The sequence below is a fragment of the Mizuhopecten yessoensis genome, unplaced genomic scaffold (assembly GCF_002113885.1).
Source record: "Mizuhopecten yessoensis strain PY_sf001 unplaced genomic scaffold, ASM211388v2 scaffold10951, whole genome shotgun sequence".
NCBI classification, from domain to species: domain Eukaryota; kingdom Metazoa; phylum Mollusca; class Bivalvia; order Pectinida; family Pectinidae; genus Mizuhopecten; species Mizuhopecten yessoensis.
In genome coordinates, this window is record NW_018408803.1 from 609768 (window position 1) to 627506 (window position 17739).

The 17739-nt window shown below is 39.2% G+C and overlaps 1 protein-coding gene across 11 annotated transcripts in view; it reads left to right on the forward strand.

Moving 5' to 3' along the window:
• LOC110463999 (serine/threonine-protein kinase TAO1-like) overlaps positions 1–13854 on the forward strand; it is a 47032-nt gene extending 33178 nt beyond the window's left edge. For all 11 annotated transcript variants that reach the window (XM_021518992.1, XM_021518995.1, XM_021518994.1 and 8 more), the window contains 5 exons: positions 2287–2484; positions 3199–3438; positions 4799–5011; positions 5526–5708; positions 7867–13854. In XM_021518992.1, the coding sequence (XP_021374667.1) occupies positions 2287–2484; positions 3199–3438; positions 4799–5011; positions 5526–5708; positions 7867–8109 (1077 nt within the window). In that variant the 3' untranslated portion in view covers positions 8110–13854. The remainder of the gene's footprint in view (positions 1–2286; positions 2485–3198; positions 3439–4798; positions 5012–5525; positions 5709–7866) is intronic.
• Positions 13855–17739: the final 3885 nt, after the last annotated feature.

Here is a 17739-nt window from a genome sequence, read left to right on the forward strand (position 1 = left end):
GTCCGCCTCACTACCGAGTAGTTCGGTGATCCAGTAGATGATATGAGTGACTGGTTGTTTGTTACATACAAGTTGTGTGGTGTACTCCTGTGGCTATTGGGGCTGATACATACATGTTGTGTGGTGTATTTCTGTGGCTATTGGGGCTGATACATACATGTTATGTGGTGTACTTCTGTGGCTATTGGGGGTGATACATACATGTTGTGTGGTGTACTTATGTTGCTATTGGGGCTGATACATACATGTTGTCTGGTGTACTTCTGTGGCTATTGGGGCTGATACATACATGTTGTGTTGTGTACTTCTGTGGCTTTTGGGGCTGATACATACATGTTGTGTGGTGTACTTCTGTGGCTATTGGAGCTGATACATACAAGTTGTGTGGTGTACTTCTGTGGCTATTGGGGCTGATACATACATGTTGTGTGGTGTACTTCTGTGGCTACTGGGGCTGATACATACATGTTGTGTGGTGTACTTCTGTGGCCAATGGGGGCTGATACATACATGTTGTGTGGTGTACTTCTGTGGCTATTGGGGCTGATACATACAAGTTGTGTGGTGTACTTCTGTAGCTGTTGGGATTGATACATACAAGTTATGTGGTGTACTTCTGTGGCTATTGGGGCTGATACATACATGTTGTGTTGTGTACTTCTGTGGCTTTTGGGGCTGATACATACATGTTGTGTGGTGTACTTCTGTGGCTATTTGGGCTGGTACATACATGTTGTGTGGTGTACTTCTGTGGCTATTGGGGCTGATACATACATGTTGTGTGGTGGACTTCTGTGGCTATTTGGGCTGGTACATACATGTTGTGTGGTGTACCTCTGTGGCTATTGGGGCTGATACATACAAGTTGTGTGGTGTACTTCTGTGGCTATTTGGGCTGGTATATACATGTTGTCTGGTGGACTTCTGTGGCTATTTGGGCTGATACATACATGTTTTGTGATGTACTTCAGTGGATATCGGGGCTGATACATACATGTTGTGTGATGTACTTCAGTGGATATTGGGGCTGATACATACATGTTGTCTGGTGGACTTCTGTGGCTATTGGGGCTGATACATACATGTTGTGTGATGTTTTTCAGTGGATATTGGGGCTGATACATACATGTTGTGTGGTGTACTTCTGTGACTATTGGCGCTGATACATACATGTTGTGTGGTGTACTTCTGTAGCTGTTTGGGCTGATACATACATGTTGTGTGGTGTACTTCTGTGGCTATTGGGGCTGATACATACAAGTTGTGTGGTGTACTTCTGTAGCTGTTTGGGCTGATACATACATGTTGTGTGGTGTACTTCTGTAGCTATTGGGGCTGATACATACATGTTGTATGGTGGACTTCTGTGGCTATTGGGGCTGATACATACATGTTATGTGGTGTACTTCTCTGGCTATTGGGGCTGATACATACAAGTTGTGTGGTGTATTTCTGTGGCTATTGGGGCTGATACATACATGTTGTGTTGTGTACTTCTGTGGCTATTGGGGCTGATACATACATGTTATGTGGTGTACTTCTGTGGCTATTGGGGCTGATACATACATGTTGTGTGGTGTACTTCTGTGGCTATTGGGGCTGGTACATACAAGTTATGTGGTGTATTTCTGTAGCTATTGGGGCTGATACATACATGTTGTGTGGTGTACTTCTGTGGCTATTGGGGCTGGTACATACAAGTTGTGTGGTGTACTTCTGTGGCTATTGGGGCTGATACATACAAGTTGTGCGGTGTACTTCTGTGGCTATTGGGGCTGATACATACATGTTGTGTTGTGTACTTCTGTGGCTATTGGGGCTGATACATACAAGTTGTGTGGTGTGCTTCTGTGGCTATTGGGGCTGATACATACATGTCGTGTGGTGTACTTCCGTGGCTATTGGGGCTGATACATACAAGTTGTGTTGTGTACTTCTGTGGCTATTGGGGCTGATACGGCTGATACATACATGTTGTGTGGTGTACTTCTGTGACTATTGGGGCTGATACATACATGTTGTGTGGTGTACTTCTGTGGCTTTTGGGGCTCGTACATACAAATTGTGTGGTGTACTTCTGTGGCTATTGGGGCTGATACATACATGTTGTGTGGTGTACTTCCGTGGCTATTGGGGCTGATACATTGTTATAAAATTATAAGAAAAGCTAATTTCAACTTGTTCACCCCTGGAGGCACATTTAACTCTTCCAATTCAAAGGTTGAAACAGTTCATTATGAAATTTCAGGAGTGAATTAGATTAAAGAAAGGTTTTTTGATTGACAGGAGATTGACGGCAGCACACCAAAGAAGGAGAGAGATGACATGGTGCGGACTCACAAAGACCGCCTCCTTCAGCGTCAGAAGGAGGCGGAGGGTGGGCTCGAAAAGCGACACAAAGACTCCATGGAATTTGAAATTCGCAAGTTCAGGCGGCGAAAACTTGTACAATATCATCAAAAGGAGGAGGAACATTTAGCAGAGGTTTGTTGCTTGAAGCAGTATACTTCAAATAGTAGAAACTGAACAACCATCTGGACTTGTCTTGCTTGCCATTCTGCAACTGGCAGTCACTCCTCTTCTCCACAATGTTACGCCTATTTGTTGGTAGTTTCAAAATGAAAAAGTAACCATCCAGGTCTAACAATTGTTATTGTTTGTAGGTTTCAGGCATAAATGCCAATTTAGATATCGCAACAACAAAAATGTATTGATCAGATCTACTAACTTAAGTATAGGAAGGTAGTATAGAGTTATAGTTTAAACAATGGCACTGGAGAGGTAAAGTTTCAATAACAATAAGGAAAAGCTCTTACTTTCTGATGAAAACTGTGGATACTATGGTGTATTTAGAATATTTGTTCAAGTGCATGACATGTGATGCTATTCTGGTCCAGACATTTTAACCAACTAGAAAATGATGTGATACTGCTGTTGGAAGGACAAATTTGACATAAAATGGAAATGTTTCTACATTTCTTTACTGATTGCAAACTGTTTCTATGAAGTACTGATTGTATACTGTTTCTATGAAGTACTGATTGTATACTGTTTCTACGAAGTACTGATTGTATACTGTTTCTATGAAGTACTGGTTGTATACTGTTTCTATGAAGTTCTGATTGTATACTGTTTCTATGAAGTACTGATTGTATACTGTTTCTATGAAGTACTGATTGTATACTGTTTCTGTGGCAGGAGCTGAGTAAGCGGCAGGCTCAGCTTGAGATGGAGCATGCCATGCTGCTACGCCACCACAGCGGCACTCAGGATCTGGAGTACCGCCAGCTCCAGACGCTACAGAAGCTGCGCGACGACCACCTCAAAAAGCAGCATCTGACGGAGCATGACAATCAGAGAGAGTATAACGCACTCGAAGAGCAGAACCTCCGCAAGAAACATCTGTTGGAACACAAGCAGCAGCCCCGCAGTCTTAAGGTAAGATCGATTATCTCCCCTTGACTATCAATCTTCAGCATACTTTTAAAGATGACGTATACTTTAGGAAGTAAATATAGGATCTGACTTTATTTCTTATCATTGTTAGGAATGTTACCATATTTATCCTGCAATAAGCTAAAGGGGTGCACATACAAACTTTGAAAGTGAAGGGCAGACTTATTTTAGGACAATAAAATGATATTTGTTGGGGTGGACCAGAATCAGTTTGTCTGTCCCTCTGTCTGTAGACAAACTTTGTCTATTTCTCCTCAAGAACTGAATTAAGCTTTTTAAACTTTAATAAGTTTTAAGTTATTTGTTAAATTTTCATTTCTGCACTGTTTTTGCGGAGTTATGCTACTTTTCGTAACATGTCCATATTACTTCTCATAAAGTAATCCGTACATTTCAATTATGAAATTGATCAGTATACAAGGTCAAGAAGATTGTAAATTATGCAGGTTATATTTCATTATGTCTCCCCTTCGAATGCAGGGAGACATATTGTATTAGTACTCTGCTTCTGAATCAGTGTGCAGTGCACTGAAAGTATGTCTCGTACTTTACTATATAGAGAGTTATGGCCCTTTGTTTAATTTTAATACATGTGTACCGAAGTTTGTCCGGAGCATAAGTTCCATGTTATTTCACCAACGTTGACCAAACTTACCATATTTATGTATCTTGGGTAGGCGGAATCTCAATACCAAAGCTTAATACCAAAGTTTGTACACAGCATAACTTCTTAACCATTAAAGATATCTTAATCAAAACTTGAAATATACCTGCATCACCCACAGAAGGTGTGCAGTGCACTGGAACTAGGTCTCGTGCCCCACCATATACAGAGTTATGGCCCTTTGTTTATTAAAGTTTGTCCGAAGCATAAGTTTCATGTTATTTTACCTACGTTGACCAATCTTACCATATTTATGTATCTTGTGAAGGTGGAATCTCTCGCACTAAAATCAGGTTTTATGCCCCACTATATACAGAGTTATGGCCCTTTGTTTATTTTTGATACCGAAGTTTGTCCACGGCATAACTTCCATGTTATTTCACCTACGTTGACCAAATTTGCTATGGTTTTAATGTATCTTGGGGAGTAGGAGTGTTGTATTCTAAATGCGGGTCTCGTGCCCCGCTATTTAAAGACACATGGCCCTGTGTTGATTTTTTTATACAGAAGTTTGTCTAGTTTTAAATGGTATTTTTTGGTCTAATAAAACCAAATGAGGCCTTAATAAAGGACAGGGAGAGGTATGTTAGCCCTGTAACCTGAAGTTCTAGTTTGACCAGGTGTGTGTAATAGAAGCATCAGAGGTGACAAACTCAGTGCAATGGTTTCATTCTGTAGCAAAAGGAGGTGCTGATACGGAAGCAGTTCCACGAGGCGGTACAGACGCAGCGGCGACAGTACAAGGCACTCAAAGAACACATACTGCAAAACACGCCTAAAAACGAACAGAAGGCCGTCGTCAAGAAACTCAAGGAGGAGCAGGTCCGCAAACTAAACATCCTCGGGGAGCAGTACGAGGCCAGTATAGCCGAGATGCTTCAGCAGCAAAATGTGAGTACCCTGCTGTCACCCCTATGTATCTTGAGTAGACTCGACCATGCATTGACATGGATGAGTTCATTATGGTCTACAGTGGTGAAAGGGTTAAGTAGCTTTTAGAAGATCAATATTTCATGGTGAGCATGACCTTCTTCAAGTGCCCTGCCATACAATATTTGGTGTTTCTTGTAACCCTACCTGCCCTAGTTTTTTGTGCCTACCCATCAATTTTTAAGGCAATTTTCAAAGAAGCAGTGTTAAGTCCAGACCACTCTCCTATATAAACCATATAGAATTATTTGTTAGTATAAGATTAGCCTAAACTTTTCCAACATGTTACGGAATTATTTTTTTTAAATTTATTTTGGCCTTAGGGTTCCGATTGGTTCAAGTCACTTTCTTCAACTCATGTGTGCTGCCAATTTCTTTTGATGACACCTGGGTCCCGATTTGAAATTGTATTGCCTTTTATTGGAAAAGCCTGAAAATAATCCTATACCACTTGACTTGATGTGTGATGTTTTAGATGCGGCTGGACGACTCGCAGGAGATGGAGGCCCAACAACTCAAACAACGACTGCAACAAGAGCTGGAACTGCTGATGGCCTACCAGAGTAAGATCAAAATGCAGACTGAGGCCCAGCACCAGCGAGAGAGACGACAGCTCGAGGAGCGCGTATCTCTCCGGCGCGCCCTTCTAGAACAAAAGGTAGGCTGGCGAAAAGTGTCCAACTTGAAATACGCTTAAGGATTAACTTGAATATATTTTTCATGTTATGGAGATATAACACAAAAAAACAGAGTGTACTCTAAACAAACCGCAAAGCGGTTTATGATGAGAGTACACTCTGGATTTTTTGTGTTATATCTCAAATATCTTATACTTTGTGAAACGTGTCCAACTTGAAAAACGCTTAAGGATTAACTTGAATATATTTTTCATGTTATGGAGATATAACACAAAAAAACGGAGTGTACTCTAAATAAACCGCAAAGCGGTTTATGATGAGAGTACACTCTGGATTTTTTGTGTTATAGCTCCATAACATGAAAAATACATTCAAGTTAATCCTTATAATTTAATCTACTATACACAATCCCTGTGGAAATCCACTTGTATTGATGGATGCTTTTCTCTTAGAAATTATTGCGCTGCAGTATCAGCCAAACAAAAGCGACGTTACAAACGACGATGTCATTTTTAGCTCACCTGGCACAAAGTGCCAAGTGAGCTTATGCCTTGGCGCGGCGTCCGTTCGTCCGTCCGACGTCAATATTTTACTTTAAACGACTTCTTCTTAATAACCGAAAGGCCTAGGGTGTGGATATTTGGCTAGAAGCAAACTGGGATAGAGGGCTACAAAGTTTGTTAAAATTAATGACCTTCACCCATTTTCAAGGTCACAGGGGTCAAATATGTTAAAAACTTTAAACATCTTCTTCTCGATAACCAAACTTCCCAGGGAGATGATATTTGGCCAGTAGCATGCTTGGATAAAGGGCTACAAAGTTTGTTCAAATGAATGACCTTCAATTATATTCAAGGTCACAGGGGTCAATTGTCTTAAAAAAACTTTTAAACAACTTCTTCTGAATAACCAAAATGCCCAGGGTGATTATATTTGGCCAGTAGCATGCTGAGATGAAGGGCTACAAAGTTTGTTCAAATCAATGACCTTCACCCATATTCAAGGTCACAGGGGTCAAATATGTTAAAAACATTAAACAACTTCTTCTGAATAACCAAAATGCCCAGGGTGATGATATTTAGTCAGTAGCATACTAGGATCAAGGGCTACCAAGTTTGTTTAAATGTATGACCTTGAATCATATTCAAGGTCACAAGGAGCAAATATGTTCAAAATATTTAAACAACTTGTTCTGAATAACCAAAAGGCTCAGGATGTTGATATTTAGTCAGATCAAGGACTACTATGTTTGTTAAAGTGAATGACTTTGACTTATATTCAAGGTCACAGGGGTCAAATTTGTTTAAAATCTTTAAACGACCTCTTCTGAATAACCATGGGTCCCAGGATGTTGATACTTTGCAAGTTGCATACTGAGATGAAAGGCTATACAATTTGTTCAACATAATGACTTTGTTCGACTTTCAAAGTAACAGGGGTGAAATGTTTTAAAATCTTTTAACAGGTTCTTTTGAATGACTTTAATCATGAATACTGATATTTTGCCTGTAGCTTTATTTTAGATCACTTTTAAGGTTGCAAGTGTGAGATTTATACCAGGTGAGCGATGCAGGCCCATTGGGCCTCTTGTTTACGTTATGGGCTGATAACATAAATTTTTAAGCCAATGAAAATGCTTGTTACAAGCAAGATTAAATTATTACTGTATAACATGAAATGTTTGTTGTGTATAAACATTCGTGCTTTTCGTGGTTGCTATTGAACCTCGAAAATAAAAACAAACAAATTGGAATGATATATGTGTCTAATGTTTGTACCACGAAACGATCTAAATTGGCTTCAAACCACGAAGGTAAGTATCCACAAACATTTTGTGTTAAACAGTAATGAAATGAGGGGCACTATATCAAGGTTTTACTGTACGTATGCTGGGGGGAAAAGATGCTTCTTTTCAAAATGCAAAATGGGAGTGAGAAATTAATTTCCTTAACTCCTTCAGCCCTAAAGACACATTTGAACTCTTCAAGTTCAAAGGTTGGAATAGTTCATTATGAAAATTCAGGGGTGAATGAGTTTATGATGGCTATTCAAATATTATTCCAGTGAAATGGTTTTGATGAAATTACACTTGATTGAATAAAACAGATTATAAAGTGAAGTAAATTATAAAAACAAAGATTTTCAAATGTTTACCAACATTTCTAATGTTCTTTCTAGATGGATGATGAGAGGAGCAAATTGATAGCAGAAAGGAAAGATAAAATTCATAGTTCAAAAACGCGACAGGAACGTGACCTGGAAGATTTTGACCACGAGACCAGCGATATGGGGATGAGTCCGGTGGAGGTGGCCCAGGCGTCGCTGGACGCGACGTATAATGACGATGTGTCAAGTTTACGTGGTAGCATGATCAGTCTGACGGCCAGTAGCAGTAGCTTCTCATTCTCCTCACAGACATAAGTATACACTCCCACCATGTGATTGTATATCCACCCGGGGTAGAAACTCCGGGTCTATAGATGTCAAGCTCCCAAGGTGTAACGGCACGGCCGATCGAGGAGTCATCCTTCACTCAACACCCCTAGAGAGTGTCCTGTCCACGTGACGTACACTCTCCTAGTCTGTGGTGTTGATTATCTTAATGGTCGACCTGCCACTCCATGGATGTGATTTTGGACGTCTTGGCTCCTTGGATGTGGTCGCCTGTTCAGTGCGGACACCTGCATGAGTGTGCAGTGCCCGACAAGGAAGCTTGGCAACCGGGAGTGATGAACGTGCTGGCCCCTAATTGGGACATTAAGGGCCGAGGGGATCAGTGTTGCCCCTTGACGGGTTTATTTCAGCCCCTTAAATGGCCTGGTTTGGCCCCCTAGACTATATAGGGAACTTTGCAACCTACTTGGACCGTGTGACAGACAGCATTGGATGTGATATAAGGATGTGAGGGTGTCGTGTTTTTACCGATATATATATATATATAAATATTAATTCTCGGGGCGACCGCATGGCCAGTTATCTCCACACAGCCTGTGGACTTACTATAACAGACGCTCAGACATCTGTCATGACTTGGTCACACTAGCCACTAATCCAGTACTAGCTTACTCCAACAATTTACTACTGTAGTTCGTAAGTACAGGTCCGGCCCCCGTACTAGAGCTGTAGGCTTGTCATCTTGCACTTAGGGATTGGGGATTGGGGTTGGCGGGTTTGGGGGAAAAACTGTGTATATTTGCCCCGTAACCGGCTCTCTGATGGGGGAAGGGGTAGAGGTAGGGGGGCAGAAATCCTGTGATCATCCAGTGTCCACTCTCAGCTGGTTGATGCATACCGAACATAATAAACTTGTACTTATCAGCAATATTTTTTACACCAAAATTATTACTGGGACCTGGTGAGTCAGTCAGATACTCCGGTCTAAATCATCCTTATTGTGTCCTGTAGACCCTTCTGTCTTGTGTTCAGTGGACAATGCCACTGCAAAATATAGGGGAGGACAGGCACAAGACATCTTAACACTAATAATTTTTGGTATCTCGAAAATAAACTTCATGAGCCATGTGCATTATAACCCTGTTCTTTAACTTTTATGTATTTTTTTGGTCATTGTAAGCTGACTATTCTTTTTTTGGTGTCAATGGTGCTGAAGTATTTGCACTGCAGTGCATTGTTCAAAGTATGGTCAACTTCATTCTTATGTTTCAATTTTGGTTCTCAAATAGATAGGGTAGATAGGCAGGCAATTTCATTCTTATTTCATAAAATACTCTTTTTCAAAGGTTATTCAGAATTGGCATTTCAGAATTTCTTCAGAGCTGGTTTAAACTTAGGCAAAAAATAAAATAAAAAAATGAAATATTTTAAATCTCAAAATTGTGCACACTTCAAATTCTTCTTCTAAATAAGACATATGTTTATATGTATTTATTTGTTGAAAATGTTTCCCATTCAAATATGTCTTGACAAATATAACCTAACACTCGGGACTTTAACGTAGAAACATCGCACATACTACGACAGTCAAGGAATCCATTTGTACTGATTGTCAGAGACTACAGTCAACTGCGATCATGCTCTTAGCATAAGTTTGGAAAATTTTGTGTATATCAGTTTGGTTTTTCTTAACGGAAACCAAATAGAGCAGTTATGACCCCAGCCTATTGTATGATGTGGATTGTAGATGTAGTCGTGGTGGCCGCTGCCCGGACAACATTTGACCGAGATAGGGCCACGTTATCCTGCACACATCGTTCAGGTCCCAATTTAGTTTCTGACGTAAATACATAATCTTCACTTTATTTCATGAAAATAATATTATTAATATTATTGGCGGAGCATACTAAAAACTCAATGATTATATATAGATTCTATAACCCCCAAATGTTGATAGTAAAAGTCTTAACTTTGTCCTGGAAAATAAGAACTGATGAAGTTATTGACAGAAAAAATGTAAAAAAATAAAATGATTTTAGATTCTGTCTCCCCTTGATGTATGAAGGGAACAAAATTGCAAACAAAATTCAGTTGATAATTACATTCAACTGTGGTAGATTCGCCAGTAAATTAAATGTGTTATTTTTATTCTTTTATCCATGTTTTAAAATATGATGATCAATTTGATGGTTAAGAAATTTTTATTTAGTAGTTATTTTGGTTTTCAGTTGAGAAATATATGTGAGATTTTGTTTTTAGTTCAAACAAGTTTCAAATTAATTACAATGTAGTCAGCCTGTATACCTATAGGGCATTATTGTAGAACAAATATTTTCTCATGTTTTATTTTTTTTGTATTGAACAAATACTCTACAGATCAATCAAAAGTTTGCCACCTTTTCCCAAGTTTTCCAGAGTTCTTTACCCTTTCACCACTGTAGACCAAAATGGACTCATCCTGATCAATGCATGGTAGAGTCTACTAAAGTTACATAGGGGTGAAAGGATTAAGCAATAAGCTTTTTGATAAATTTTGAAGTTGGCCATATATTGTGACTCTAGCAATAGTGATGCTGATATCCCGTCATTTAAATGTACATAAAATCAATCTCTTTTACAAAATACATATAAGAGACACGGTAATATTTACTTAATCCGGACAGCAGTAATCGTGAAAACTAACTTCCAATGCTTAAAAACAGAAACTGAATTACATTTCTCTTACAACACATCTTCTTTCAATTTGAAAATGAGTTATTCCAGGCTTTTTTTGAGGAATGGAAAGTGTCCAGACTGACAAGAAATTCATTGTAGCTGAACTTTTGATACGAGGAGGTGTTGGGTATCATAAATGTCAGGATCGGTAAACTCGCCAAACCAACCTGACAGAAGTTATAAAAATGAATTTGCAAGTGAAGAAAGTTTCTGAAGACGCTATTAAATCAGATAACTTGACAGCTACCAAAAAATTAGGTATTTTATACACAGGGACCTAATTAATTGCTACACTGATCAAGAAATTGTATATCTGTATAATATAACTCCTGTAAGTTGTTCAATTAAATATGATTGATATCTGTGACATTTCAGGCCCCTGTGTATGTCTATAATATACTGTGATTCTCCTAGCCGTTCAATTAAACATTATTGATATCTATGACATTTCAGGCCCCTGTGTATGTCTATAATATACTGTAATTCTCCTAGCTGTTCAATTAAACATCATTGACATTTGTGACATTTCAGGCCCCTGTGTATTTTTCTGGTTCTAGCTGTTTACAGGTGTAAACCCTACTCACACGATATTGTCATTTAGTTTGTAAATTTTGGTTTCTGTTTTGATTCTACCTCTTATGTTAACATTTTTCATAATTTTATTTAAGGTAAATATAACTCATTACACATACCGTATCGATCCGTCAGTAAGCCCACGCCTGTTAATGAGCCGACCCATATCTACTGGGGTTCAATGAAATGAGAATTATCACTTCATCGCCCTGTATTTACCCCTTCACCCCTGAAGACACATTTGAACTCTTCCTGTTCAAAGGTTGGATTAGTTCATAATAATGAATAATGAAATTCCAGGGGTGAATGATTTAGGCGCCTGGGCTTATTGCATGATAAATGTGGTATACAGGTAGCACACTCATTTGTATATAAACAAGTTCATTTTCATTGACGAAGGTCCGATTGACAGGGTGCACATTGACGCTGTATAATTAAGCTGTATACTGAATGTTGGATTATGCAGGTGGCTGAATATTCAGGGGTCAGAGTAGACTGATTTCGTTTTTTCTGCGTTTCTGTTGTGAGGCCTTAAAACCCCTTACGAACGAACAAACTGCGTCCCAGTAAACAGTGCCGTGAAACACTATGGACGAATGCCATGAAAGGCTTCTACGATTGTGTTTGAATTCGCGACCATTGGTCTAATCAGTCATATGGGACATACGCGTTGTTACCTCCCTTATATTCTCAGTAATCAGGTCATCTTGCCCTCTTCATCCTATTTCTCTTCTTTCCATCCACATTCAGACCGACGGACAAACATGTATTATGCTACAAGTTTAAACCTGCGAGAGAGATTTCAGAATAAGTCTCCTTAGACCAAAGAACAATTATTTTGTGTATCCATTAATCCTACCTACCCTTATTTGTGTGCCTACCATAACTCTTTTTTGGCAGTTTTCAATGAAGCATTGTTAAAGCCAAAATCACACTCCTATAAAAACTATATGAAAGTATTTAATAAAAAAATTTTAGTTTGGCCGTATTTTTTCTGAAGAAATGAGGTTATATTATACTCTTCATTATCTGAAGCTATACTTATTGATGTCCTTAAACTTTGGTTCTGACCATGCCAAGTGTTAAATTGAGATTTATTAATGACAAGCCATGTACATGTACTTCAGTCCTATCTCGCTGGAGAGTAACAACTGAAATATGTTTTATGTAACAAGCTATGAATGAGTATCCCCCTTTTCTGGAATAGACTATTGATTATATGTATAAGTGTGAAGTCCCACAGTGAAACCTGTCCAATACGACCTCCTTTAGGACACTACGTATTGGTCAGACTGGACAGGGTGTTGGACTACACTGATTATATTCGGACACTTTCAAAATAATTGAAATAACAGCATTATGTCAGATTAGTCAAGATGTTCGAATATTCAGTGGCCAGATTAGACAGATTTCACTGTATAGAGGCCTATTGATTGTAAGGGGCAGATAACTCTAGACATCTGTTCACTTAACTGACCTTTACAGAAAACGAATGGTGCAGTAAGTGACGAACAAGTTAGAAATCTTTTTGAGATCTATAAGCAAGTGTGTATCATTTAGGTGAAGTGGAAAACGAATGTGAAAATCCATTTAACTGCTGCCATTGCTTTTGTAACATATCAACTGAATATTTATTTGGTTACTGTAAAAGTCTTGTTTTTTGCATGGTCCACAATTTTTGTGGATTTCATTAAAAGGTAATTTTTGACGTATCTTTTTTTCCCCCGCAAATTGCAGGTCTATTAATTAGCCATGACACAAAGTGCTACGGGGAGAATGGATTCATTGATATCCTATTAGCTTCATGGGGTGTGGGGTTTTTTTGCAGAAAAATGTCCACTTAGAAAAACGTGAAAATAAGAGCCCTGCGAAAAAACCCACTTTGACGGTATGTTTCCTGTTGTCATGGTGATAAAGCTGCCATTTATAACTGCATACAACTATCACTTATATTTACATTGAAATAATTATGTAAGCCCTGTACAAACCAAGTCATTAGTAGAATATCCTATGGTAAGCGGGTGTGTTATATAAGGTTGAGGGTTGCCATGGTTTTAACAGACCCTGTGTGTATGTGGCGGTGGCCGTGTAAATGTTGACCAAGGTGGGAGGCAACAGGCAGGACAATCTCGTACGATCTGTTGCTTCAATAACAGCTTTTCATTTATCACTACATATTGTATCCACTAATTAATGATTTCAACCATACATCAGGGATTCTGTGAAAAATTGCAGGAAAAACCTGTACATACAGGCTGACCTGATGTACACGGTCTCTGACAGTATGTCGATGAAGCCTCTCATATCCGACACTGAGTGTCGGTCAGATTAGACAGGTGTCACAATACATTGGTCTTATTTGAAATGGATCACAGCATTATGTTAGATTAGCTTTGATGCTGGAATACTCAGGGGTTGGATTACACAGGATGTCAGACCACTAGTTGGTAAAGACATGATGACTGAACACTGGGGGGGGGGGGGGGGGGGNAATACAAGGTGGTCGGATTAGACAGAATGATTGACCACTTGGGGTCAGATTAGACAGGATATCGGAACACTAGGTGGTCAGATAAGACAGGATGTCTGAATACTCCGGGTCGGATCAGATAGGTTTCATTTTTACCTATATATAGTATCTGCCCGTTTACAGATGCTAACTGGCGATAAGTTGACCTATATCATGGTCAGACTTTGGTTAAAGTCTACTCCCACAGAACTGGTAGAGCATTCTTCATTGTGTGTAGGCCCCGACGGTAGGGATTTTATGAAGATGACCTGTTTGCCAACTTTTAACACATGTGTATGTAATATGAGACGTATAGACTAGATATTTAACTCTCGTGATCGAATGTATTTTCATTGAATAATATACATTGGTAATATTAATGATAATAATAACAATAAAACCCATTATGAAATGTTGCTGTGTTGTGCTGTTCGTTTCTGTTTTATAACAAGGTGTAGGGCGGTACTGGTTTGTCCCGGCTATTATCCACCTTCCTCTCTTCCTCCATCATTGTCGGTAGTCTGTTTGACGGACTGTTTTATAACAGGGTGTGTGGTGGTGCTGGTTTGTCCCAGCTATTATCCACCTTCCTCCATCATTGTCGGTCGTCTGTTTGACGGACTGTTTTGCCATGTTTGACACCTTCAGAACCACTAATACGATTGACTTTAAACTTAGGCTCTTACAAATTTAATATCTTGGTAAAGTGTTGTTACTTTTTGTGCGGAACCAAAATTCCAAGATGGCTACCATTGCCTCTGATTTGGCCCATCCTACTCCCTTATTGGTAAGATATTTTCAACTTCTCTATAATTATGTCTCCCCTTGGAATGAAGGGAGACATATTGTATTAGTACTGGTTCTTCTAGTCGCAACTTGTCTGAGCCATAATTTTTAAACCGTTAAAGATATCTCCATGAAACTTTAGGTATGCATGCATCACCAACAGAAGGTGTGCAGTGCACTGGAATTATTTTAGTCACTGTGACCTTCCCCTCAAGGTCAAAGGTCAAATAAGTGCAACATTTTCAGTCCACAGAAGGTATGCTTCACTATATACAGAGTTAAGGCCCTTTGTTTAATTTTAATACCGAAGTTTCTCCGGAGCAAAGGTTCCATGTTATTTCACCTACGTTGACCAAACTTATCATATTAATGTATCTTGGAAAGGTTGAATCTCTCGCATTAAAATCAGGTTTTGTGCCCCTCTATATACAGAGTTATGGCCCTTTGTTTATTTTTAATACCGAAGTTTGTTCCCGGCATAACTTCCATGTTATTTCACCTACATTGACCAAACTTGCTATAGTTTTAATGTATCTTGGGAAGTATGAGTGTCGCATTTTAAATTCGGGTGTTAATTTTTTATACCAAAGTTTGTCTATTGGCTAATAAGGGGAGATATGTTTTTGTTGACAAAAACAAAATTCTAGTTCTAGCTGAGATTTACTCCTAACTTTGTACACTTATTCTTTAAATAAACTTGATGGCATTTCTACACTTTTTGGATCATTGTTGAAAGATTCTTATTCCTTTTTACCCGGCTAAATTCAAAGTGAGGTCAAGGTCATTTATTTGAATAAGAAGATTGTGTGCGATACAGTTAAACTACAATGTAACGTTTCTTCAGTGACCGGCGCCAAATGAAAATCAGACAGGGCCATTCGATACTGGATTGTATCATCTCTGATCAAAAATACTGTGGCAACTAAGATGAAGGGAAATTGTTACACTGTCGGAGATGACACGGAGAGTTTTGATGACGAATATCACTCACAAGGACCTGATAATGTTTCTTCAGTGACCGGTGCCAAATGAAAATCAGACAGGGCCATTCGATACTGGATTGTATCATTTCTGATCAAAAATACTGTGGCAACTAAGATGAAGGGAAATTGTTACACTGTCGAAGATGACACGGAGAGTTTTGATGACGAATATCGCTCACAAGGACCTGATAATGTGTTAACTCGACACATCACGATTGTCCCGAACATGCCTGTGAACATTGCCTGTGAACATGCCTGTGCTATCCTGAGTTATTCGGTTACCCACAAAAGGCTACTATCCTTGCAGAAGCAATGCAAATATCATCTACGCAACCCTCGAGAGTTTTTCTTGATTTACGATCGATAAAATAAAACGAAAGAGAATTAAAAATATTTGTGCACTACTGTTACAAGTCAAAGATTTTCTTGGGACATATCTCTTAACTTTCTGCTACAAGTTAAAGACTTCCTTGTGACATGTCTCTTTAAACCTTCTGTTACAAGTTAAAGACCTTCTTAGGACATGTCTCTTTAAATCTTCTGTTACAAGTTAAAGACTTCCACGAGACATGTCTCTTTAAACCGTTTGTTACTAATTAAAGACTTCCTTGGGACATGTCTCTTTAAACCTTCTGTTACAGATTAAAGACTTCCTCAGGACATGTCTCTTTAAACTTTCTGTGACAAGTTAAAGACTTCCTCAGGACATGTCTCTTTAAACCTTCTGTTACAAGTTAAAGACTTCCTCGGGACACGTCTCTTTAAACCTTCTGTTGCAAGTTAAAGACTTCCTGGGGACATGTCTCTTTAAACCTTCTGTTACAAGTTAAAGACTTCCTCGGGACATTTCTCTTTAAACCTTCTGTGACAAGTTAAAGACTTCCTGGGGACATGTCTCTTTAAACCCTTCTGTTACAAGTTAAAGACTTCCTCGGGACACGTCTCTTTAAACCTTCTGTGACAAGTTAAAGACTTCCACGAGACATGTCTCTTTAAACCTTCTGTGACAAGTTAAAGACTTCCTCGGGACATGTCTCTTTAAACCTTCTGTTACAAGTTAAAGACTTCCTCGGGACATTTCTCTTTAAACCTTCTGTGACAAGTTAAAGACTTCCTGGGGACNAGGACACGTCTCTTTAAACCTTCTGTTACAAGTTAAAAACTTCCTCGGGACACGTCTCTTTAAACCTTCTGTGACAAGTTAAAGACTTCCTCGGGACATGTCTCTTTAAACCCTCTGTTACAAGTTAAAGACTTCCGTGGGACATGTGTCTGTAAACCCTCTGTTACAAGTTAAAGACTTCCTCGGGACACGTCTCTTTAACCCCTCTGTTACAAGTTAAAGACCTCCGTGGGACACGTCTCTTTAAACCCTCTGTTACAAGTTAAAGACTTCCGTGGGACATGTGTCTGTAAACCCTCTGTTACAAGTTAAAGACTTCCTCGGGACACGTCTCTTTAACCCCTCTGTTACAAGTTAAAGACCTCCGTGGGACACGTCTCTTTAAACCCTCTGTTACAAGTTAAAGACTTCCGTGGGACATGTGTCTGTAAACCCTCTGTTACAAGTTAAAGACTTCCTCGGGACACGTCTCTTTAAACCTTCTGTTACAAGTTAAAAACTTCCTCGTGACACGTCTCTTTAAACCTTCTGTGACAAGTTAAAGACTTCCTCGGGACATGTCTCTTTAAACCTTCTGTTACAAGTTAAAGACTTCCACGAGACACGTCTCTTTAAACCCTCTGTTACAAGTTAAAGACTTCCTGGGGACACGTCTCTTTAAACCCTCTGTTACAAGTTAAAGACCTCCGTGGGATATGTCTCTTTAAACCCTCTGTTACAAGTTAAAGACCTCCCTGGGACATGTGTCTTTAAACCCTCTGTTACAAGTTAAAGACTTCCTGGGGACACGTCTCTTTAAACCCTCTGTTACAAGTTAAAGACTTCCTGGGGACACGTCTCTTTAAACCCTCTGTTACAAGTTAAAGACTTCCGTGGGACATGTGTCTGTAAACCCTCTGTTACAAGTTAAAGACTTCCTCGGGACACGTCTCTTTAACCCCTCTGTTACAAGTTAAAGACCTCCGTGG